This window comes from Bemisia tabaci, chromosome 3 (genome assembly GCF_918797505.1).
Source record: "Bemisia tabaci chromosome 3, PGI_BMITA_v3".
Lineage (NCBI taxonomy): Eukaryota > Metazoa > Arthropoda > Insecta > Hemiptera > Aleyrodidae > Bemisia > Bemisia tabaci.
The window spans coordinates 49,982,144-50,006,863 of NC_092795.1; the positions used below are offsets into that span (position 1 = coordinate 49,982,144).

Here is a 24,720-nt window from a genome sequence, read left to right on the forward strand (position 1 = left end):
GCCTCGAAACATTCGGATATAATCACTCAAAAAGAACTATCTGCAAATAATTCGCAAATATATCAATATTCAAATAATCATAAAGCACGCAAATATCTTGCACATTATTCCTTTTGATGTAATCCATTAGCACATAGTACTTTTTAGCGTTCATCCAAATTGAAATTGAAGCTCTTAAAAGCTCTTACCTTTACTCCTCTTGAAAACACCTCAGTAGAAACAAATCTCAGCCGTTACCGGTGGCCCTTTTCAGAGGTGAAAAATCGATGTCATTGATCGAGTTCGAAATTACGATACTTTCGGAAGTTACGAGTCCCGCGGTGAAGGTGAAAAATGTCGGCGTGGCTCAGCGCGAGATGTGTCACAGGAGTACTGAAAGCCCCGCAACGGAATTTGAAGGGAACTGAAATAGCGCGAGACCAGGTGCTCGACGCGCATGCCCCACGCCCGACGGGCGATGGCGCGGAAAACGTCCCTTCGTTCGAGAGTCGAATCGTTCCGGTGTCGTGCGCTAATCGGCTTCGGAATAGATTGAAACGAGAAAAATTGTGAAATATTAAAAAAAATTTAATGAAATTTTGCGAGGCTGTGAGGGTGATAAAGGGCCGAGAGCGCAAAAGGCATTAAGATCTCGGGTCCCCTTGATCTTTATTTTTTTACACAGTTTGATCTACCGTTCTACTTGACCGATTTCTATGATTTTTGCAGTAACCGACAGGAGATATAGTCCCTTAATAAGTCCACTTACTTCAGATTTTGGAAAAATGACCCCGGATTTTGTATATTACGTGATAAAGTTGTAGATTCTCCCTTTTAAACAATTTAAATTTTCATTTCTTAGGAAAAGTTAGAAAATAGTAAAAGTTAAAGAATATTTCATAAAAGTTGGAAAATAGTAAAAATAAAATAATATTTCGTAAAGGTTACAATACATTTCATACATTTGCTGCGATCATAATGGATGAAACGTTAGCGGAGATCTGGAAACACCGCAACCAAGAAATGCCCTTTCTATATCTTTTCGATTAGGTACATTTTTAGAGCATGATTTGGGATGCAACTATTACAACTTATACGTAGCTAAAATTGCATACCCACCGAAATGTAGGAGAATTAAGAACTCACGGGTTTTGGATATTACGTGATGAAGTTGTGGATTCTTCCCTTTAAAATATTCAGATTTTCATTTTTTGTCACAGTTCGTTCTGAAGATCTACCGGACTGATTTTCATTACTTAACAGTAGTTGATTACTTTCATTACTTTGACGGGCTATTGATAGGAGATAGTCCCCATAGATGAACCCGCTCTATTTAGATTAACCGTACGAGGTCTCGCAAAGCCGGCCTTAAAGGGCTCGAACTCTCAAAGCGCTCTCCAAGGGTTAGGCCGCATAGTGCCTAAGGGCGAACCTCCGATTATAATAAATATATAACGTTCTATGGCGGAGACATCATGAGGTCGGAGCCTTCTTTACGCCGCGCCGGTTGCGTTATAGGGAGCAGAGAGAACTCTAAAATTTGGGTGTGACACTGATTCTTTGATGATTGGAGATGGAAAATCGTAGCAATTTTCCTCCTAAAATTTATCACATTAGGGATACCGTGTGGCAAGTGGTGCAAATGACGACTCTTGTTTCCTCTCTCAGTTCTGCCCCCTAAAATATATCAGGAATGTTGAAAACCTCATAACGAATGCCTTCTTGTCTGTTCTTTATTCTCCGTACATTCTTAGTCCAGTGATTAGGAAGTTCAAATTTTTTTTTATTTTCCGTTCCGATTCAACATTTTGGTTCATCTACCCACAATCTAGCATAAGCCACATTCCTGATAATGCAGCTGATGGACTCCAATGATTACAGCCGGTTGGTCAAATTGATTCACGTGGTCTCACGACCGGTGACGTCATCAAGGCTATAAAACCCCGAGCCGCCTGAAATTCGAAATCAACCATATAGAAACGTTTCGGTGCGCTATACTTCGCTCTTGCGTCTGTTATATTCAACGTGACACTCCGACCCATGATATTCTAAATTTCGCGCTTATAAAGTTACGGTCTTACATTTTATCATGTTTACATGTGCCCTTCCCACTTTCCACTATTTTTGGATCCGAATGTACCGTGATTGGAATGGCATGCGCCACTATTGCAGGGTGACGGTTTCCATGTCTTCTTTCAGTTATAGTTTATGAAGTCACCGAGGTCAGTAAACTATAACTAAGAGAAAGCAGTAACATTTTAATTATAAAATTCGCTTTCTGCAAAAAGGTTGCCCAGAAATCTGAAGATACTTACGCTGATTTTGTCTTTATCCACGATGTTGGTGCCGTTGTTCGTGGAAAAATGTAGACTATATACAAAGGTGTAGTTGTGATCGTGATGTAGTTTTGTTGTTGTGGAGCGGTTTTGTAGTACCATAGAAATAAAATGCTGCTGAGAACAGCAAATACAGCAAATAAGGAGCAGCTTTCTCTAATGCAATGAAGAAGTAGATGCTTGGCAGCAAAGAAAAATCAAACAAGGACAAAATAGTGACGTACTTTTGGCGGTTCATGTGCAGCTCTTGCGAAATTCACTTTGTGGTAACATAAGAGCACAGAATCGTAAACTCATAACTACCAATCAAAGGTATTAGCAGAACTCAACAAAACCAGCACAGTAATTCATTGTAGCATGTTGTTTGATCTAATCGAGACATTTCTTTAAACATTGTGCAAATTGTATTGTGATTTTATTTGCAGGAACACGGAAAAAGAAAGAAATAAACAACCCCTTAAATAAGTTGTAGGTTTCTCTTATTATCTCATTGACGTCTATTTTAAGCTAAACCGGAAAGATTCATTAATCAACCTAAAATTTAAGCTCCAATGATTTTTGAAACAAGCTCTATCTGTTGGGCCTGGTTTTAAGCATCATTTATTGCAATTCCGTCTGCGTGAAAATTTACGAAGGTATTTTACAAGACATGTTTTGCAGCCACAGAGCGCCAGAAAGCGCTGTGAAAGCGGTTTTTATGCATGTATGTAATTTTTAAGCACCCCGTTTTTTTTTTTTTTTTTTTTTTTTTTTTTAAATTTATTAACTTAGCCTCCTTGCGCCGGAATAATGCATATGTTTTTACAATAGTTGACTTAAGACTAAAGAACTTAAGGCTAGGACCAATTTTCTATTATGAGTACATTTCAACTGGAGACTAACGATATGTCTATCAGCCGTAAAATTTCCTACCAAAACCAGTATCATTCAGGCTCTGAAAAAAAGTAGTTCAGTTATTAATTTCCAAAATATTATTTGCAGCCTTGCATTGACTGGAAGTTAAATTTAATGAAGGGTAGGTAATAGATTCGTGTCTGAGTGAGGTGCACTGCACTTAAATAACTGGGCAGTGCACTGTGCAGCCATTAATGTGGCGCCGCGCTGCGGTCATTCAAGATCCAGTTTTACGCGCATCTACCGTTCCGTTCATGAATGAAAGAGCTTGTGAATGAAAGTTTGCACGGCCATGCAGGCGCCACGCTGCCCCGCGCCGCGTATGACTATTCATGTTACAATGTACCCCGTTAGTTAGTCTGAACGGCGTCGCTCGACGAACCCTGCATAGATCTTAGAAAAAATGGATAATAGCAAACTCACTAACGCGGTCATAGTCATAATTTTAAAGCTTCAAAAGTTTTATACGGGTCTTATGGCAGTAGTCGCAACTGCAAGCGGGAAGTGAGGGGGGGGGGGAGGAGCGGTAAAATTTGCAAGAGATATAGGAAATAATTAAATCAGTGAGAACGAAAACACACCAACTCGAAAAAATGAAAATAATCAAGACACTTACAAAACAGCACAAAGGATGAAGAAGTTAGCATAAAAAAAAGATTTTTGGTGCCGAAGGACAAGCACCTAAGGACATTTTAAAATTGTATAAGCTGGAGCAGATGCGCCAACCTCAATGACCTTGATGAAAATTGACTGCCTTCAATGAAAATTGAGCATTTTCGAGTTACCGAGTTAGTGTGTTTTCGTTCTCACTGATTCAATTTGAGGCCGGGCCGTACGGCTGAATCGAGTCTAACAGAATGGTACCAAAAAGCCACATCAAGCAATATGATTATTCTTCTACCTTGAAGAGTGAAATCAGCGTTTGTGATTTACATCAGCATGTGTAGATCCAGTTTTTTCGCTCGAATGAAAAACAAAGTCAATGCATAGGTCGAATCGCAAAATTGAAAACGAATCTAATTCGTTTGAGAAATTGACGGTAATTATCTTAGGGGTAGTTTACCCCTACTGTGTATAATGCAACGAACTTAATTTTTTTATAAATATAAATCACACAGTTTTAATTATTATGAATGTACTGAAATTAGTCAACGCCCTTTTTGTCTTGAATTGGCTTTGGCGCTTTTAAGAGAGAGAAGCTTTAATTAATAAAATATATTTACGTTAAATATACGCTTCATCTCCATTATAAATTGAATTTGCCGATATAGAATGCGCCCATTGTAAGCTACCTTAAATTCTGATTCGATAACAAGGAATGGGTTGCTTATCCTCATACCTTGTGGATGGATCCGTTTAATGTCCTTATTTTTATGCGGAAGAATTCTCGGTAAACTTGAGGCATTGGGTGCAGAATGGATATTTCCTGAGTACGGTGTTTCAGAATCTGCAGTGCTAATTTACATTTTAAAAACGAATCTATAGGGTAATTTTTCTGAAATGTTACATTTTCAGCATTGTAAAAGCATAAATAATAATTAGTAGAGGTTACAACACATATTGCATACATTTGCTTCAACCATAATGTATGAAACGATAGCGGAGATTTGGAAACACCGCAACCAAGAAATGCCCTCTCTGCATCATTTCAATTAAATTTCTCAGAGCAGGAGTTGTGATGCGACTGTTTCAACTTTTACGTAGCTGAAATAGTATACTCACCGAAATGAAGGAGAATTATAAAACTCACAGGTACCAGAGGAATTCACATAAACGATCAAAGAAATTTTAGGACATATTATTTAAGTAGCTTGTTTATTTTAAGCAATTGTACAGACCAAACAGAAAATTCTGTCGAGCATCAAAATATTTGGTATTATGATTCAGGAAACCAAATTTACAACCTCAGCAACCCTGGATCAACCCACGTCGTGTTCAATAATCGCAGGGTTGAATACCTACCTATACAAATAGCCGGGCATCCGGTGCCATACTCAGATAATGCGAAATATCTGGGTATGGCATTGGATTCTAGGCTTACCTGGAAGAGACATATTAAAAACATGAGCAAGATACGCGAACACATACTGGCCGGAAGGATTTTAGAGGGACTGAAGCTCTCCCCAAATCAGTTTGGATTCCGTAAAGGATACTCTACTATTAAGGCCTTACGCAGACTAAAAATGAATTGAACAAGAGAGACCCGATACACAGAAGAGAACTGATGTGCGTACTTGGCACCCTAGGGTTTCAACTTGGAAAATTTTTTAACATGGGATGTCACATAACAACCGTATGCGAAAAAGCGAGGAGAGTGGCCAGGGCTTACACATGTTTGTTACCAAATGTCAGAGGTCCTTCCCTTAAGAAAAAATCGATGATAAACGCAATCCTCTCGATTATTTTCTATGGGATTCAGATCTGGCATGAAGGTATGAAGCTAAAAAAGAACGTCAAAAATTGTCAGACAAACGACAAACGCTGAGGCCTCTCAAATTATCTCTCTGCAGCGGGTATCGGACGTGCTTTAATTTTGCCTGTGAGCTTATGGAAGTCTTCAATAGTAGATCCCTGGAGAGGGATGATAAAAAGGGGTAATGAAGGGCAAGTTAACTTATTCAATATTTTAGAGAGTAGATTAATGCAGTACACGGACATGTGAACTTCCACACCACACAATATCTAACTGGACATGGATTTTTTGGTATGACAAAAGTAACTTTATGATTATTCTTCCATCACTCCTACCGTGGATGGAGCGTAAACACGGAGATACGGACTATTACCTGTCGCAATTCTTTTCAGGCCACGGATGTTTCAACAACTTTCTTTACAGATTTAAGTTAATCCCCTCCCCGATTTGTGCTCTTCCCTCTTCCCACTATTTTTGGTCCAAAAGTACCGTGATTGAAATGGCATGCAACCATATTAGCAGGGTGACGGTTCCCATGTCCTCTTTTAGTTATAGTTTAGTAAGTCACAGAGGTCAATAAACTATACCTATGAGAGAAAGCAGTAACATTTTAATTATACAAGTATAGCTTTCTGCAAAATGGTTGCCCGGAAATCTGAATTATGGTTATCTCTTTTTCCGAATCTGAAGATTCCCTCTCCAGTAAGAGCCTCTTACAAAGACCCCTAAAACGCAGAATTTGTTCTGCCTATATTAGCCATTCAAATTTTGACACCAGGTATCCTGTCCTACTCAAATTGCATACCCACCGAAATGAAGGAGCATTAAAAAGTCACAGCTCCTAGAGAAATTCAATATGATATTGAGACCAATCATGACTTACGGTTGTTAGCTGTGGGGAACAGCAGCAAAAACTAACATCCAGAAAATGTATAGGAGGCATGGACAAATTGATTTCTTTTTGTCTCGACTCCTATCGGGACACGGAGTCTTCGGAAACTTTTTGCACAGATTCAAGAAAAGATCAACCCCGCATTGCCCACACTACTTAACAGAAAATGACACACCAGACCATACATTTTACAACTGCATTCAAATACAAAAAGCAAAACGAGAAATGGAAATAACGAATTCCACCAATCAACAGAAGATGTAATTAAAATGCCAACACTATTTAATAATTTCTAAATGTTCCTATTGTTGCAAACTTCCATTTTATGAAAACATATTAAACATCTATTGTCAGCACCAACAAGTACAATTTCGCCGCAACTTTTGTAGGAAAAAAATGCTGCCAACTCTCAAAACCAAAATTAAAGGCAAAACATACGAAGTATATCCAAAGATTCCACATGTCCTTAGACAATCCACAAATTACAGCAATAACTCACTGTCTACACCAATGCATCAGTAGAATCTACCAAAAAACCTTACTGGTGGAACAGAGAGATCGGGAAGACAAAGAGAAAATGCGATAAAAGTAGCCGGAAAGTAATGAAACTACGAAAGAAGATTGAAGATACGAAACAAGTAGATATACAATAGGTAGAACTAAAGAGAGAATTTAAAAGGAGAATTGCGGTATCTAAGAATGAATCTTGCAACGATATAATTAAAGATCTTGATCGAGATATTTGGGGAAAAGCCTACCAAATATTCAGAACTGAATAAATTAAAAAGACTGTCAGGACATGATACAAACACATTGACTAAACAAGAACTTGCGATTGACAAACTTTTTCCAGATTACGGATATGTTAAATGGAAACAAATACCGACCCCACGCAGAAAACATACCGCTGATAACGAGCGAAGAACTACAGCAGGCAATAAAAAAACAGAAAAACTACAAAGCATCTGGTCGTGTGCAATCAAATTCTCGAGGTCCATTCCATCTTGACCCCCACCCGGTCTGGGTGCTTCTCCATCCCTCATAGCGAGTCCCATCTCTAGTGTGACTAATCTTGTGAAACTTGTAAAACTCTCTCATTCAAAATTTCCTAATACAAATTTTCGGCCTCTCAAACGTTCGTTCCTTCAATCAGCTCTCCCAAATTCAGCTCTCCTCCCAATTTTCAACATTTTCTTTATTAATATTTATTTTTTATGCAAACCCAAGTATAAACTACAACAACCGCAACAAATAAACTTTCTCTCTTTTTTTCAATGTCAACACGTTAGTCCTGCATTTTTACAATCCCTCGGAGAGTGCCTGTTTGTCACACGGTACTAAAAACATGCGAGAGTCTCCCGCAGGAAAATGGTGACAATCAGGAGACCGGACCAGAAACTAAGTGCAGTGTCTTTGCATTAGAAATACTTTTGCTCCCACACAGATAACTCACGGAATAGTTCCTTGTCTTCGTAACACTCAGACCAATCACAATAGTCGCTGGCATTGAAGCGTTATCCTTGGAACTTTTATACTTCAAAGCTTTCTCTCTCAGCGCATCGATGAGTTTACGACCTGTTGGTTGATGCGAAAGCGACTTCTCTGTAGTGGTCGTCACAGCTACAGACTTCTCAAGTAGCTGTTGATGATTATAGGCTAAAACCTGCTTTAATACTTCCAGTGCTGACGATCTATCGTATCGAACTCCAAGGATGATAACAACCCCGTCTTTTTTTCTTGTCAGTGTAACATCCCTTGTAGATCCCTCCATCGTATAGTCCGTTTTCACTTCCCTGAAGGCCCCTTCAATAATCGTGGGGAAAATAAAAAGTGGTGCCTGGAGCTCTGCCTCATTCCTGGGGAAATTCCTTTCAAAAATCCGCGCCGTGCAGTTGAGGAAGGCCCTAAAATGAGCCTCATTTCCGGTCAAATTCAACAGTGCTTCAACGTAGTCTTTCACCACCCGCCCGCTGATGTTGAACTTCTTCCGGAAGAACATCTCCTTGTACAAGAGCTTCTGCAGAGCCTCCTTCATCTCGAGGTTGGGGGAGGAAACCCCGATTATGAAATTTTCGGACACTCCTGTAGGGGTGAGGTAGCCGTTTTCTAGCAAGAACTGTACCATTAAGTCGTTGTCCGTCGGGCTGTATTTGTAGTAGGGAGCAAAAAGCCCCCGGAATTTAAGCGAGTTGAGACGCATATACTTCTTGTCCAGAGCAGCGGGGAGCCCTGTGCTCAAGGCTCCTTCCAAAAATGCCCCGAAAAGGTCGTAGTCAAATAGTTCGCGTAGTTGTTCCATAACGGGCGGGGTTCTCCAATAGCGTTTGAATTTTCCCTTCTTGAAAAAAGTCATCACGGAACGAGTATTGAAATGTCTCTTCATGCTCCCTGTAAATTACCAGAATATTAGATTTGTCAGTTAAGAACAAGACACAATTAATACAGTGGCGTGACTCAAACTTGTTTAGGGGTTGAAGAGAATCTCGGAAGCGAGGGGATCCAAAAGTTTAAGCTCCGACATTTTTAGTGCAACTTCATTGTTTGGTCGTCCGCGAAAACGTGTGCAGAAGAGTTTTAAATCGACATTTTTATAAATTTTACAACTTTGTATGAGGTCTTCTAACCCCAGTCTTCCGTACCCGGGCTCGGGCAGTCTTGACATGTGGACTACATTTTGCAATTAGGAACTATAGATTCCGGCCCGGTTTAAAAACAACGTTTGTGCCATTAATTTCCCTATGCACATAAGTGTTTTTCAGATGAGCCAGAATTTATAGGTCCAAATTGCAAAATGCAGTCCATATGTCGGTTGTAGTGCAAATCGGAGGAGAGAAAACCAAAAGGAGAATAAGTTAAAGATGAAGAAGAAGAAGGAGAGGGAGAAGGAATATAGGAGGAAGAAGAAAAGGGAGTGGACGGTGAAAAAGTAAGAAAAAAGAAAGAAGAATTTCTTTTCCATTGTCTTTCTCTTCCTCTTTTTCCGCATCTTTCTCTCTTTCCTCTTTCTCTCTTTTCTCTTCTTCTCTTTCTCTTTTTCTTCTTTCTCTTTTTATTTTTCTTCTTTCTTTTTCCCTTTTTTTCCTTTCACGCATACTTTCTCTTTTTCTTCTTTCTTTTTCTCTTTCCCTTTCTCTTTTTCTTCTTCTTCTTTCTTTTTCTTTTTCTCTCTCTCTTTTTCTTCTTCTTCTTTAGACTCTTTCTCTTTTTCTTCCTCTTTTTCTTTCTTTCTCTCTCTCTCTCTCTTTTTTTTATCTTTACCTCCGACACATTCGAGACTCCTAGACCAGAGTTCGCCAGAATAGGCAGGCCAACAAAGATTTCGAAAAAGCCACAAACCTTGAGCACGATACCCGCCGTACCAAAGCGCGATTCTCTCCAAGTGGTGGAGCTGCCCTCGACTCATGGCGATGTCCCGGAGCTCGGTTTCGGTGAGGCCGAAAAACGGGGCGAGATCAGGCTCGTCGAGAGCGGAGGCGGCCGTGAGGTTGGCGTAGACGACGGTGCTCCCTATCCGCGTGACGCCCGTCGACAGGGAGTGGCTCACGAACTCGTCACCCTCCAGCAGGGCCGTCAAGAAGCGGCCCACCACGTCCAGGATCCGCTTGTCCGTCGAGGTGCCCGGCATCCCAGGGTACGAGCAGCCCGGTTGGAGGGTCCGCGTTCCGGGTGCGTCGAACCCGTCGATAAGCACCACGCATTTTCGCTCGAAGTGCCAAGATAAGTACCTGGACATGAAGACACGAGCTGTAAAAAATTTCTGTCTTATCGGTAGATCCTATACGGTAAAAAGAATGGTATGGTTATTGGATATATCGATGATAAGACCTCTAAACCACGTATCTCGTTTGCGGTGTTTAAAAATATTTAATCAAGTTTGGGTTATTTTAGGGGAGAACAAATCAACATCATTCCTTGAAGTTTTCTTACAGATCGTTTCGGCACAGAGAAGGAAAATCATGGAAGTTGTTTAGAATTGACGGTGAGTAGTTTTCCGTTCATGGAATAAAGTTTGACAAGAACGAGGTATTTAACCGAAACTAGTCTGCAAGGATACTATGTAAAAAAATGAAGCTCACTTTTTCCTCTCAATGTGTAAAATTGATTGGTGTCATGAAGTGAACGGTGTCCAAAAGTGAACAATTCCGGAAGTGCAACCCTCAAAAGTAAAAAATGCATATAGCCTTACAGAGCAGACGGGGAGTGTTGAAACTCACTCCAAAAGCGCAATTCACCTTAATATGGAATTTATGCGAGGAACTTTAGGCCGGCTGAGAGAATTGTTCTTTAAACATTTCGCATTTAAGCGTCGCGTAGAAAGTATTTTTCCAAATGGAGGAAAAATCCCACCCAAAGGCGGGTCGCCTAGATAAAAGGCAACTCTACAAATCTTTCTCAAATACCTTTTTTTACAATTTCGGGGACTAGTAACGTTGTAATATATTGAAACAAGCAAAGCATCATTCGGAAAATTGACGATTTACCATAAAAGTTAGTAATTGTTACTTCGTCGGCGCGATAGGCAACGCCAGGTGTTACGTGGTACATAAATAAGCAAAGCATCCTCAATTAGTATCACATGCAACGCGAACACTAAGCAAATATCATTATAACGCCTGGATGCAACTAATCGAGCTCTACGGATGTCCGTTTTGCGTACGCACGGATCTGAAGGCGTTTCGGCTCTCCACAGGCAATCGCCGCTTCACCCTCTGCGTATAGCGCAACGCAACGGCGCGGCGCGGCGCGGTGGGTTGTACAGTGAGGATCCGTATTGACCGAGTGTCTCCAATTCTCTACGTTTGCACTACGAAGATATGTCGTAGGCATCGAATAGCTTTAATCCACGAGTATAATGCCTAGAACAGCTCTATAATAAAACTGAAACTTAACCCTCTATGGCATAGCGTTACGAATTCGTAACTACGTATTTTCGGGGTTTATAAAAATTGAATCTTTCCCCTACGCCATATCTTGCAAAATTGCATTAGTTTTTTTTTTTTTTTTTTTTTTTTTTTTTTGAAAAATTGATACCCTTAACTTTAAAATTTTGAAAAAAAAAAAAAAAAAAAAAAAAAAAAAATTGGTACTCACTTTTTTTATGCAAGCTACAAAGTAGGCAAGTGTCACCTAGAATCTAAGATCCAAAGTTCAGTTACGTCATATGAGGGTTAAAATATGCTCATATATGTGTGCAACTATTCGTGCGTAGTGGATGTTTTTGCGATTAAAACAAAAGAATTTGGGGCGCACTGTCATTTTAGACCCTCGCTCTATACGAACCGCCGTCCAGCTGATTCCGATGATTGATGCATTTTATTGACGTTTTTTTTTTTGGGGGGGGGGGGGGAACGACAAAATATAGATGCTAAACAAAAACTTGAGATCACGGCTGGAGGGTTTTCCGAAAAATGTTGAGAAAATTTTGAAATTTTGAATCCAAAATGGGCATCATAAAAGGAATGAAACTTAGTGAGGCTGACCTGGTCATCCTGCGACCCATGAGTATGAAATGCTCAGGATTAAAATTAGACTGGAAGAGTAACTTAAAGCAGCTGTAGTACTCCTGAGGAGCCCTCGAGGCCAAGATTCGACTTCTAAGCAGATACTTGTATTTGAGGAGCATACGGACGATCATATCCCGGAAGGTCCGACCGAACACCAAGTAGCTCGAATGGCAGACTAGATGTTTCAGGTTCAAATAAAGGACGGGGTGTTGCGCAAAATGACGATCGTAGAATTCTTCCTCCCGCCGAATCTTGACTCTCTCGAAGAAGGATACATTTTGAGTGGTGTTAGGTTGAATTATGGTCCCATTCCGGTCTGCCTAAAACAAATCTATTTCAAATTTTTGAAAAACAGCGCTCAGTTAGAGGGGTTCAACTACAATCAACTTAATTTCATTCCGCGTAGCCAAGAGCACTCCAATGTCGCTAACCTTGCAAACATAAACGATCATCTAAACTAGTTTCACCTCTACTCCCAATAAACTATGAATTCAAGACGAAAATTACCGTCGCAAAGTTTACTTTTTGCAAAGAATGTACCTAAGTTGCACAATCCTAGCAACATTGAAATGCTCTTAGTTCCTTTTTGCAAAATGCGATCCAATTGGTTGTTGCTGCAAAAAAATAGTTTCCCACAACCTGCTATACAATGCTCCAGTGACCATGTAAGTTGGCCCGAGCACTAACTTTTCGGGAAGAAAGCCTTTCCCCTACCTGGTTTCTCACTTAATATCCGCCCGAGTTTCGCATATCTTCCGTTTCTCCTCATCGCAGCTTCCATCAAACCGCAATTGCCCGGAAACTAGGACCGCACATCTTATCTGATAAAATCGTTCGCCCTTTAGACCGATTCTGGGGGTTAGGCTAGACTAGTCGATGAGTCAACTGTTGATCTAATTTCATTACGTGAACGTAGAAGAAAAACGGGGTAAAAAATCACTAATGTGTGATCAATTTTCAAGGACAATTCTGTAATTTCTCCTACGATTTTAAATAGATTAAAACGCGTAATATCCAAAATCTAAGCTCAGATTCGGATTCCTCGTGAAAAACTGATGCGATTTCATGCATCAAATTTTAGAATAGCGTGAAGGAAAGAGGTTTAATGACGTAAAAAAACACTAATGTGTGATCAATTTTCAAGGACAATTCTGTAATTTCTCCTACGATTTTAAATAGATTAAAACGCGTAATATCGAAAATCTAAGCTCAGATTCGGATTCCTCGTGAAAAATTGATGAGATTTTATGCATCATATGTTAGAATAGCGTGAAGGAAAGAGGTTTAATGACGTAAAAAAACACTAATGTGTGATCAATTTTCAAGGACAATTCTGTAAATTCTCTTACGATTTTAAATAGATTAAAACGCGTAATATCCAAAATCTAAGCTCAGATTCGGATTCCTCGTGAAAAATTGATGAGATTTCATGTATCATATGTTAAAATAGCGTGAAGGAAAAAGGTTTAACGACGCGTATAGATTCTGTCGTACTTCCCTTTGAACTACGCCGCCGCCGCGCCGCGCCGGTCGCCCGAGATGCAACCGAACGGGGAGGCGCCAGCGCTAAGCGTTCGGTTTCGTCCCGAGGAATTTCTCACGATAAATTCTTCTTCTTCCTCCTCCGCTGACCCACTGAGCACTACCCATGTTGCCACGTTGGATTCATATGCTCGAATTAGTATGTCTACGTTACGTCTCTTTCCTTCACGCTATGCTCGGGTATGATACATGAAATTGTATCAATTTTTAACGAGGAATCCGAATCTGAACTTCGATTTTGGGTATCACGCGTTTTAAGTCAAATTTTCCAAATTCGAAAATCTGAAATGACTGACGTGGCTTAAAATGCCATCTCGGCTCCTGTTCGATGGATTTTCCTGAAATTCGGTGTCAGGGTATGATACATGAAATCGCATCGATTTTTTACGAGGAATCCGAATCTGAACTTCGATTTTGGGTATCACGCGTTTTAAGTAAAATTTTTCAACTTCAAAAATCCGAAATGACTGAAGTGGCTTAAAATGCCATCTCGGCTCCTGTTTGATGGATTCTCCTGAAATTCGGTGTCAGGGTATGATACATGAAATCGCATCGATTTTTTACGAGGAATCCGAATCTGAGCTTCGATTTTGGGGATCACGCGTTTTAAATCAAAATCTGTCAAAATTCAAAAAATTCAAAATTCGAAAATCCGAAATGGCTTAAAATGCTATCTCGGCCCCTGTTCGATGGATTTTTCTGAAATTCGGTGTCAGGAGGTATTTTTCGACAGGAAACTCGAATTTTTAGTCCATTTTTTAAAATTCTCAAATTCAAGATGGCGGACGTGGGCTAAAATGCTATCTCGGTTTCTGTTTGTTCGAGTCTTGTGAAACGCGGTATCACACGGTATTTTTCAACGGAAAACTCGAATTTTTAGTCAACTTTTTAAAATTCTCAACTCCAAAATGTTGGATGTGGCCTAAAATGAGCCCCAGTTCTGGCCTCCGTTTCTGTTCGTTAGAGCTTTGTGAACCGCGGGATCAGGGGTACTTTTCGACGGGAAACTCGAATTTTTAGTCGATTTTTGAAAATTCTCAAATCCAAGATGGCGGACGTGGCCTAAAATGCTATGTCGGCTCCTGTTCGATGGATTTTTTTGAAACTCGGTGTCTGAGGGTATTTTTCGACCGGAAACTCGAATTTTTACTATGTTTAAAAATTCTCAAATCCAAGATGGCGGACGTGGCCTAAAATGCTATGTCGGCTCCTGTTCGATGGATTTATGGCGACCCCTTACTACATGCCTACTCTTGTATTTCTGTACAGCCGCAAATTTAGGGTCAAGGGTTGCCTGACCGTCCATGGACCAGGTGGAGTTTTTGTCCTGAAAATTTACCTTTGAATGGCAATTCTCTTTATATTTTGTCTATGGTTTTTATGCCCCCCCCTTTCTCGCGGACTTTCTTTTCACTTTTCTTGCCTCCTTTTGCCTTCCATTTCCCCCCTTCTTCCTTGCTTTCACTGCCCAACCTTGTTTCCTTTTGCTTTTTTCCCCTTGTCCTTTCTTCCCTTTTTTTCTTTTTCCTTTTCTCCCCCTTTTTTTCCCTCTCTTCTTCTTTCGTGGCGCCCCCCAAAGGCTGGCGCCCGTGTGCGCCGCACGCCCTGCACACGCCCTAAGTCCGGGCCTGCGCGTAGCTCAATATTTTCTCAGGATTTATTTTTTCAACAGGGAACGAAACATCATAAAGCCTTGGCATTTTCCTCGCGTTTTCCTCAGAATTAAACGGGTAAACTCACATTGTTTTAGTATACAGGAACAACATGTTTAGTTTTCTGTTGGAAATACAACGCATATAATAAGTGATGAAGTAACGTAATGCAGTTAGGGGAGTCCCAGTTTGATACGTTCAATCATTCTGCAATCGTCAATCATGTTCAGATGAGATCGGATTTGTCATTGCTTGATGAATTTTAGAGCTACATTAAATCACAGCTGCCTTAAAATTACGTACTAAGAATTAAAAAAAAAGGCATAAATGAATGAGACCATTGGCGGATCCAGCAAGTTGGCAACGTTGTCTTTTCTCCATTTAAACCTATGGAAATGTATCGATTCCTGGAGGGACCAGGTGCTCCGACAAGAATCGATTATTTAGCATAGGTTTAAATGGAGGAAATCCGGTGTTGCCTAATTGCTGAATCCGCCTCTGAATGAGACAATTATTTGTGAAAACATTTGGAGGCGTAAATATACCAACCTGGAGTTCGAGGAAAAGTTGAAGCATAGACAGGATAGTTGACTTGCCAAAACCTTGCGGGGCAAGCACCATCAAATGTTTTGGCTCCCTCATGAAATATTTAATGAACATTGTTTTGTCCGTAAAATAGGGAGAGTAGACTATTTCAGAGAAGTTACTCTCCATAACACGAATCAACTGCTGTTTACTTGTCTGGAAACATTAAAGCGAACGGCAAAGTTTTGAAATCTTGCAGTTTTAGCCGCTCCGATAAAAAAAAAATAAAAAAAAATAAAGAAAAAATTGTCGTGACTTTAATCAAGAACCCCACAATATTGACAGCGGTGGAATGAATAATTTATGTGAGCGACAGAAATGAATGGGACTGCTGCAAGTAACTACATATATTGCCTATAGCTTTCAAGCCTCTCACATTGTCTAATCAAGATATTGAAGGCGCACTATGGCTAGTTCATGAGCGCCGCGTTTTGCGTCTAACGATACCTCTCTCTTGAAAAACATTCAATAGGGAAAAAGTCAGACGAAAATGGAATTCTGCCTGGGTTCGAAGACGCTTCATCCTCTCTAATTGTTTAGTCGTCAATTTTTATTGCTCCGTTCTTTTTCTAGCGCCCATAAAAGCTGCGGTGGCTGCATGCGATGCACCCTCTGCAAGCTTTCTCAAGCCCAGCCTTGAGAAGTGACTTCATGCATAAAACTCACACTGGAGAAAGAAACACATTGGATCTAGAGTCCATACTCTTGAAAACATTGACAAGAAAAAATACTCTTGAGTCAATCGGATTTTTGCTTAAATCAAAACGAAAGCCGCTTAAATTAAGAGGCTTGGTTCTTGATTTAAGCTAGATTCTGATTGAATCAAGAGTACTTTTTCTTGTCAATGTTTTCAAGAGTCTGGACTCTAGATCCAATGTGTTTTTTTTTTTTTTTTTTTCAGTGCCTTCGTAATGAATTGTCACCTCCGCTTATCGAGAGACACACAATGCTCGGGTTGGAAGTTAAACTATCGAAACTGCGTTTGCAAAACAGGACAAGCCCAGAACTTACATCAAACACAGCAGCCAGGACACAGAAGCAAGTAAATCGACCCATCGTCGATGATTTCATCCCGCGATGTTAGATCTTGGATTATTAATTTGGAGCGCGAAATGAAGAAAAGCGTAAAATGATTTAAAGAGCATTCATATTTTAGAATGATACCGCACGACGTCTTTAAAAAATGTACAGAAATTACGCACAAAAAACTTGCAGCGAAGAAAAAGTGCAACGTGCCGCACATGAGACACGGGTCTCGATGGAAGGACCCAAAATGACGTGTCGTCGAAGCTTATATACTTGAGTAGATAACATCAAAATATAAAGTTTTGGAGTTGTATAATCGCAGTATCAAGAGATAATTAACAGTTAATGCTCATTGTACACTGGTGATATGAAACAAGTTAACTGAAAATGAGTCATAATTTGAATTTTGGTAGAGAGAGACTATATTGAGTGCGACAGAAACAGAGAATGAGACAAAGAAAATTCCTGGTACCTAAATTAATCCTCTGATGTGTCCTGAAATTTAGACCTTTTCTGAACGGGTATTTTCAGGTTTTCAGATTTTTGGACCCCAAGGCACAGTCTGTAGAGAACATTTCATCCTCCTAAATATAGTCTCCTCATTGAAAAGGAGTCTAGTGGCGGGTAAACCCCTCATGCCCTACAAAACGGCATCCAGGGGAGCTACCCTCGGTATTATTTGAAACTGTGATTCCATTCAAGGTAAATCTACCTGAAAGTGAACAAGCATCAAGATATCGAACAAATTTCGTCGTAAAATACTGGTTTCCCTTAAATGTTTTGGATTAGACAAATCCATCACGTCTTGAGGAAGGTTTCAGGACATTTTGTCAACGATTTTTTGTCCGCGCACTCCTTTTTTGTCCAGTAGTTTACGCCCACACGTAAAATAAGCAACAGTGACTTGGTCCAATTGTTATATTTTAGTCGGTTTGTAAAATTAGAGTCCCTTTAATAACCCAGAGTTAAGACAACTCACTTTGGTTGGGCCAGGATTGGACTGAAAGTGGCCTAAAAAAAAATCCAATTCTGATTGGTTCTCGCTCATGGAGGCCGAAACGAGTGCACCAAGATGGCGGTACCTCGAATGTGAACCAAGAATAATGAAAAATATTACCTAATTGTGGTTTATCAAGAGTAAATTGTTATTTCCATCGGTCCAAAATGAAAATATATTACGAAATTATTCACAAACCAATCCCATTTTCTTTTTAATTGATCAAATTGTTGATGTTGTTTTTGTGTTTTTTCTACAGTGGTTAATTTACATTTTAGAGAGGAAACTGTTAGGGTAAATTCTCTGAAATGTTACATTTTCAGCATTGTAAAAGCATGAAGAATAATTATTAGAGGTTACAACACATATTACATACATTTGCTTCAATCATAATGGATGAAACGATAGCGAAGATTTGGAAACACCGCAACCAAGAAATGTCCTCTCTGCATCATTTCAATTAAATTTCTCAGAGCAGGAGTTGGGATGCGATTGTTTCAACTTTTACGTAGCTGAAATAGTATACTCACTGAAATGAAGGAGAATTAAAAACTCACAGGTATCAGAGAAATTCACATAAACGATCAAAGCAATTTTAGGACTTTTAATTTCCATAGCTTATTTATTTTAAACAATTGTATAGACCAAACAGAAAGTTCCGTCGAGCATCAAAATATTTGGTATTATGATTCAGAAAACCAAATTTACAACCTCAGCAACCCTGAATCAACCCACGCCATGTTCAAAATCGCAGGGTTGAAAACCTTCCTATACAAATCGTCGGGGATCCGGTGCCGTGCTCAGATAATGCGAATATCTGGGTATGACATTGGATTCTAGGCTTACCTGGAGAAACATATTAAAAACAAAAGACAAAAACTAAATCTAAAATTCTCAAAAATGTACTGGTTGCTGGGTAGAAATCAAACCCCCTGAACTTCCAACAGAGAATTGATCTACAAGCATGTCCTTCGGCCAGTCTGGTCGTATGGATGTGAACACTGGGGATGTGCCAAGAAGTCCCATAGGTATCTTATTGAGGCCTTTCAGGCCAAGGTACTGAGGGTGATCTCGGGGGCTCCCTGGTTTGTTACAAATGAACAAATTAGACACGCCCTTCAAGTGGGAGTCGGTTCAAGAGTACATTGAGAGGGCAGCAGAGAGACATGCTCTGAGGTTGGGTGTGCACTCTAACCCTCTCACAGATGGACTAACGGAGGAACCCTTGAATAGGCGACTGAAGAGGCAAAAGCCTTGTGACCTGGTCGCTGGGGCATCCACCTAAAACAAACCTCCGCTCAATAGCAATTAGAAAATAAGAGCCAACCGGTTATGGGGGGTTGGCAACGTAGCATCGGATTAAGGGGAAAAAGACAGGTAGTGACTCACAAGTCCAGAAATTTCGCCCGATAAATTTCGTGAGCAAGATATGCGAACACATACTGGCCGGAAGGATTTTCGGAGGGACTGGAGCTCTCCCCAAATCAGTTTGGATTCCGTAAAGGATAACTCTACTATTAAGGCCTTACGCAGACTAAAAATGAATTGAGCAAGAGAGACCCGATACACAGAAGAGAACTAATGTGCGTACTTGGCACCCTAAGGTTTCAACTTGGAAAATGTTTTAACATGGGATGTCACATACAACTGTCTGTTAAAAAGCGAGGAGAGTGGCCAGAGGTTGCAAATGTTTGCTACCTAATGTCAGAGGTCCTTCCTTCTTTAAGAAAAAAATTTATAACAAATGCAATCCTCTCAATTATTTTCTGTGGGATTCAGATCTGGCATGAAGGTATGAAGCTAAAAAAAGAACGTCAAAATTGTCAGACAAACACTGAGGCCTCTTAAGTTATCTCTTTGCAGCGGGTATCGGACGTGTTCTGATTTTGCCTATGTGCTGATGGAGGTCTTCAATTGTAGATCCCTGGAGAGGGGTGATAAAAAGAGGTAATAAAGGGCAAGATAACTTATTCAATATTTGAGAGAGTAGATGAATGCAGTACACGGACACGTGAACTTCCACACCACACAATTTCTCACTGGACACGGAACCGCTCGACTTTCGGGGTTCCGGTCAATACCAGGCACATGCTCACAGGAATCGGCTGGGACCTACAAATACGAGGAACACTGTCTAAATATACTAGCTCACTCTGTCAAGTGGCAATACTAAGGAACAACAGGAAAGATCAGTACTCTGAGCAAGTGAGAGTTTCCGTGGAGAGACGGTTTGATTTTGTTCCGAATATAAATAAGATATCTGAATTCATCGAAAAAAAAAAGCAGTATTAGTAGCAAATCACTAGAGAGGGGTGATAAAAAGAGGTAATAAAGGGTGAGATAACTTATTCAATATTTGAGAGAGTAGATGAATACAGTACACGGACATGTGACTTTCCACACCACACAATATCTAACTGGACATGGATTTTTTGTGGACTGACAAAAGTAACTTTATGATTATTCTTCCATCACTCCTACCGTGGATGGAAAGAAAACATTGGAGATACGGACTATTTCCTTGTCGCAATTCTTTTCAGGCCACGGATGTTTCAACAACTGTCTTTACAGATTTAAGCTAATACCCTCCCCGATTTTGCTTTTCCCACTTCCCACTATTTTTGGGTCCAAAAGTACCGTGATTGGAGTGGCATGCGCCCATATTAGCAGGATGACGGTTCCCATGTCCTCTTTCAGTTAGTATATAGAGTCACAGAGGTCAATAAACTATAACTATGAGAGGAAAACAGTAAAATTTTAATTATAAAATTAGCTTTCTGCAAAATGGTTGCCCAGAAATCTGAATTATGGTTATCTCTTTTTCCGAATCTGAAGGTTCCCTCTCCGGCAAGAGCCTCTTACTAAGACCCATAAAACGCATAATTTGTTCTGCCTATATTAGCCATTCAAAATTTTGACACCAGGTATCCTGTCCTACTCAAATTGCATACCCACCGAAATGAAGGAGCATTAAAAACTCACAGCTCCTAGAGAAATTCAAAATGATCCTGAAACCGATCTGGACTTACGGTTGTTAGGTGTGGGGAAAAGCAGCAAAAACTAACATCCAGAAAATTTATAGGAGGCAATGGACAAATTGATTTCTTTTTGTCTCGATTCCTTTCGGGAGACGGAGCCTTCGGGAACTTTTTGCACAGATTCAAGAAAAGCTCAACCCCGCACTGCCCACACTACTTAACAGAAAAAGACACACCAGACCATACATTTCAAAGCAAAACGAGAGAATGGAAATAACGAATTCCACCAAATCAACAGAACGAATAATTAACATGCCAACACTATTTAATAATTTCTAAATGTTCCTATTGTTGCAAACTTCCATTTTATGAAAACATATTAAACATCTATTGTCAGCATCAACAAGTACAATTTCGCCGCAACTTTTGTAGGAAAAAAATGCTACCAACTCTCAAAACCAAAATTAGAGGAAAAACATACGAAGTATATCCAAAGATGCCACATGTCCTTAGACAATCCACAAATTACAGCAATAACTCACTGTCACACCAATGCATCAGTAGAATCTACCAAAAAACCTTACTGGTGGAACAGAGAGATCGGGAAGACAAAGAGAAAATGCGATAAAAGTAGCCGGACAGTAATGAAACTACGAAAGAAGAATGAAGATACGAAACAAGAAGATATAGGTACAATAGGTAGAATTGAAGTAAGAATTTAAAAGGAGAATTGCGGTATCTAAGAATGAATCTTGCAACGATATAATTAAAGATCTTGATCGAGATATTTGGGGAAAAGCCTACCAAATATTCAGAACTGAATAAATTAAAAAGACCGTCAGGACATGATACAAACACATTGACTGAACAAGAACTTCTAGATGCGATTGACTAACTTTTTCCAGATTACGGATATGTTAAATGGAAACAAATACCGACCCCACGCAGAAAAACATACCGCTGATAACGAGTGAAGAACTACAACAGGCAATAAAAAAACAGAAAAACTACAAAGCACCTGGTCGTGTGCAGTCCAATTCTCGAGGTCCATTCCATCTTGACCCCGACCCGGTCTGGGTGCCTCTCCAGCCCTTATACACGTCCCGTCTCTAATGTGACTTATCTTGTAAAACTTGTAAAACTCACTCGCCTATTCAAAATTCTCCAATATAACTTTTCGGCCTCTCAAACTTTTGTTTCTTCAACAGCTCTCCCAAATGCAGCTCTCCTTCCAATTTTCAACATTTTCTTTATTAATATTTATTTTTTATTCAAATCCAAGTCTAAACTACGACAACCGCAAAAAATAAACTTTCTCTCTTTTTTCAACGTCAACATGTTAGTCCTGCATTTTTACAACCTCTCGGAGAGTACCTGTTTGTCACACGGTACTGAAAACATGCGAGCGTGACTCCGCAGGATAATGGTGACAATCAGGAGACCGGACCAGGAACTAAGTGCAGTGTCTTTGCATTAGAAATACTTTTGCTCCCACACAGATAACTCACGGAATAGTTCCTTGTCTTCGTAACACTCAGACCAATCACAAAAGTCGCTGGAATTGAAGTGTTATCCTTGGAACTTTTATACTTCAAAGCTTTCTCTCTCAGCGCATCGATGAGTTTACGACCTGTTGGTTGATGCGAAAGCGACTTCTCTGTATTGGTCGTCACAGGCACAGACTTCTCAAGTAGCTGTTGATGATTATAGGCTAAAACCTGCTTTAATACTTCCAGTGCTGACAATCTATCGTATCGAACTCCAAGGATGATAACAACCCCGTCTTTTTTTCTTGTCAGTGTAACATCCCTTGTAGATCCCTCCATCGTATAGTCCGTTTTCACTTCCCTGAAGGCCCCTTCAATAATCGTGGGGAAAATAAAAAGTGGTGCCTGGAGCTCTGCCTCATTCCCAGGGAAATTCCTTTCAAATATTCGTGCGTGCAGTTGAGGAAGGCCCTAAAATGAGCCTCATCTCGGTCAAATTCAGCAGTGCTTCAACGTAGTCTTTCACCACCCGCCCGCTGATGTTGAACTTCTTCCGGAAGAACATCTCTTGTATAAGAGCTTCTGCAGAGCCTCCTTCATCTCGAGGTTGGGGGAGGAAACCCCGATTATGAAACTTCCGGAGACTCCTGTAGGGGGTGAGGTAGCCGTTTTCTAGCAAGAACTGTACCATTAAGTCGTTGTCCGTTGGGCTGTATTTGTAGTAGGGGGCAAAAAGCCCCCGAAATTTAAGCGAGTTGAGACGCATATACTTCTTGTTCAGAGGCAGCGGGGGAGCCCTGTGCTCAGGGCCACTTCCAAAAATGCCCCGAAAAGGTCGTAGTCAAATAGTTCCCGAAGTTGTTCCATAACGGGCGGAGTTCTCCAATAGCGTTTGAATTTTCCCTTCTTGAAAAAAGTCTTTACGGAACTAGCATTGAAATGTGTCTGCATGCTCCCTGTAAATTAACAGAATTTTGAATTTGTCAGTGGGCAACAAGACATGTTATACAGTGGCGTGACGAATACAATTTTAGGAGTTGAAGAGAATCTCGGAAGGGAGGGGATCCGAAATTTTAAGCTCCGGCATTCTTAGTGCAGCTCAATCTTGAGGTTGTCCGTGAAAACGTGCGCAGAAGAGTTTCAAATTGAAATTTTTACAAATTTTACAACTTTATATGAGGTCCTCTGTCCCTAGTCTTCCAAATCCGGGCACTGCCACTCCTAACATAAATCGGTTATGGTACAAATCGGAGGAAAGAGAACCAAAAGGAGAAGTTGGGAATGAAGAAGAAGAAGGAAAATAGGAGAAAGAAGAAAAGGGGGAAAGAGGATGAAGAGGAAGAAAAAAGCAAGATGTGGAGGAAGAAGAATTTCTTCTTCTTTCTCTTTTTCTTCTTCTTTTTCTTTCTCTTTTTCTTCTTCTTCCTTCTCTCAACTTTTTTCCTTCTTTCTCTCACTCTTTTTCTTCTTATTCTTTTTTCTCTTCCTCTTTTTCTTCTTATTCTTTTTTCTCTTCCTCTTTTTCTTCTTATTCTTCTTTCTCTTTCTCTTTTTCTTCATCGTGATCTTTCTCTTCCTCTTTCTCTCTCTTTTCTTTCTTTCTTTTTTTTTCATCTTTATCCTCGACACATTCGGGACTCCCAGACCAGAGTTCGCCAGAATAGGCAGGCCAATAAAGATTTCGAAAAAGCCACAAACCTTGAGCACGATACCCGCCGTACCAAAGCGCGAGTCTCTCCATTCTCCAAGAGGGGTAGCTGTCCTCGACTCATAGCGATGTCCCGGAGCTCGGTTGCGGTGAGGCCGAAGAACGGAGCGAGATCAGGCTCGTCGAGGGCGGAGGCAGCTGTGAGGTTGGCGTAGACGACGGTACTCCCTATCCGCGAGACGCCCGTCGACAGGGAGTGCCTCACGAACTCGTCACCCTCCAGCAGGGCCGTCAAGAAACGGCCCACCACGTCCAGGATCCGCTTGTCCGTCGAGGTGCCCGGCATCCCAGGGTACGAGCAGCCAGGTAGGAGGGTCCGCGTTCCGGGTGCGTCGAACCCGTCGATCAGCACCACGCATTTTCGCTCGAAGTGCCAGGATAGGTACCTGGACATGGAGACACGAGCTGTAAAAAATTTCTGTCCTATCGGTAGATGCTACACGGAAAAAAAGAATGGTATAGTTAATGGATATATCGATGGTACCTCTAAACCACGTATCTCGTTTTCGGAGTTTAAAAATCTCCAATCCTGTTAGGGGTTTTTTAGGGGAGAACAAATTAAGTAGTTTTCCGCTCATGGAATATGGTGTGACACGAATGAGGTGTGACAGGAATGAGGTATTTCACCTAAACTAGTCTCCAAGAATACCATGTGAAAAAATGGAGCTCTCTTTTTCCTCTCAATGTATAAACTTTATTGCTGTCATGAAGCGAACGGTATCCAAAA

General features: G+C 40.5%; 3 protein-coding genes and 1 long non-coding RNA gene across 4 annotated transcripts in view; 1 reads left to right on the forward strand and 3 right to left on the reverse strand.

The window, feature by feature from the left end:
* Positions 1-409, reverse strand: part of LOC109030546 (ras-like protein 1) — a 122,549-nt gene extending 122,140 nt beyond the window's left edge. Inside the window, exon 1 of the mRNA XM_019041547.2 lies at positions 189-409. The gene's annotated coding sequence lies outside the window, so the exon portion shown is untranslated. The remainder of the gene's footprint in view (positions 1-188) is intronic.
* Positions 410-794: 385 nt separating this feature from the next.
* On the forward strand, positions 795-2,780 carry LOC140224280 (uncharacterized). The gene is made up of 2 exons (XR_011899579.1): positions 795-2,047; positions 2,268-2,780. It is a non-coding gene; the product is annotated as an uncharacterized lncRNA (long non-coding RNA).
* Positions 2,781-5,007: 2,227 nt separating this feature from the next.
* Positions 5,008-17,173, reverse strand: LOC109030549 (uncharacterized). Its single transcript, XM_072298499.1, has 5 exons — positions 16,809-17,173; positions 15,762-15,953; positions 11,995-12,338; positions 9,851-10,239; positions 5,008-8,902 (listed from the first exon to the last, which is right to left on the reverse strand). Exons 1-5 carry the CDS (start codon positions 16,866-16,868, stop codon positions 7,893-7,895), a joined length of 1,995 nt encoding a protein of 664 aa, XP_072154600.1. The 5' UTR covers positions 16,869-17,173; the 3' UTR covers positions 5,008-7,892.
* Positions 17,174-22,033: 4,860 nt separating this feature from the next.
* On the reverse strand, positions 22,034-24,554 carry LOC140224281 (uncharacterized). The gene is made up of 2 exons (XM_072298500.1): positions 23,984-24,554; positions 22,034-23,241 (listed from the first exon to the last, which is right to left on the reverse strand). Exons 1-2 carry the CDS (start codon positions 24,385-24,387, stop codon positions 23,214-23,216), a joined length of 432 nt encoding a protein of 143 aa, XP_072154601.1. The 5' UTR covers positions 24,388-24,554; the 3' UTR covers positions 22,034-23,213.
* Between the last annotated feature and the right edge of the window lie 166 nt (positions 24,555-24,720).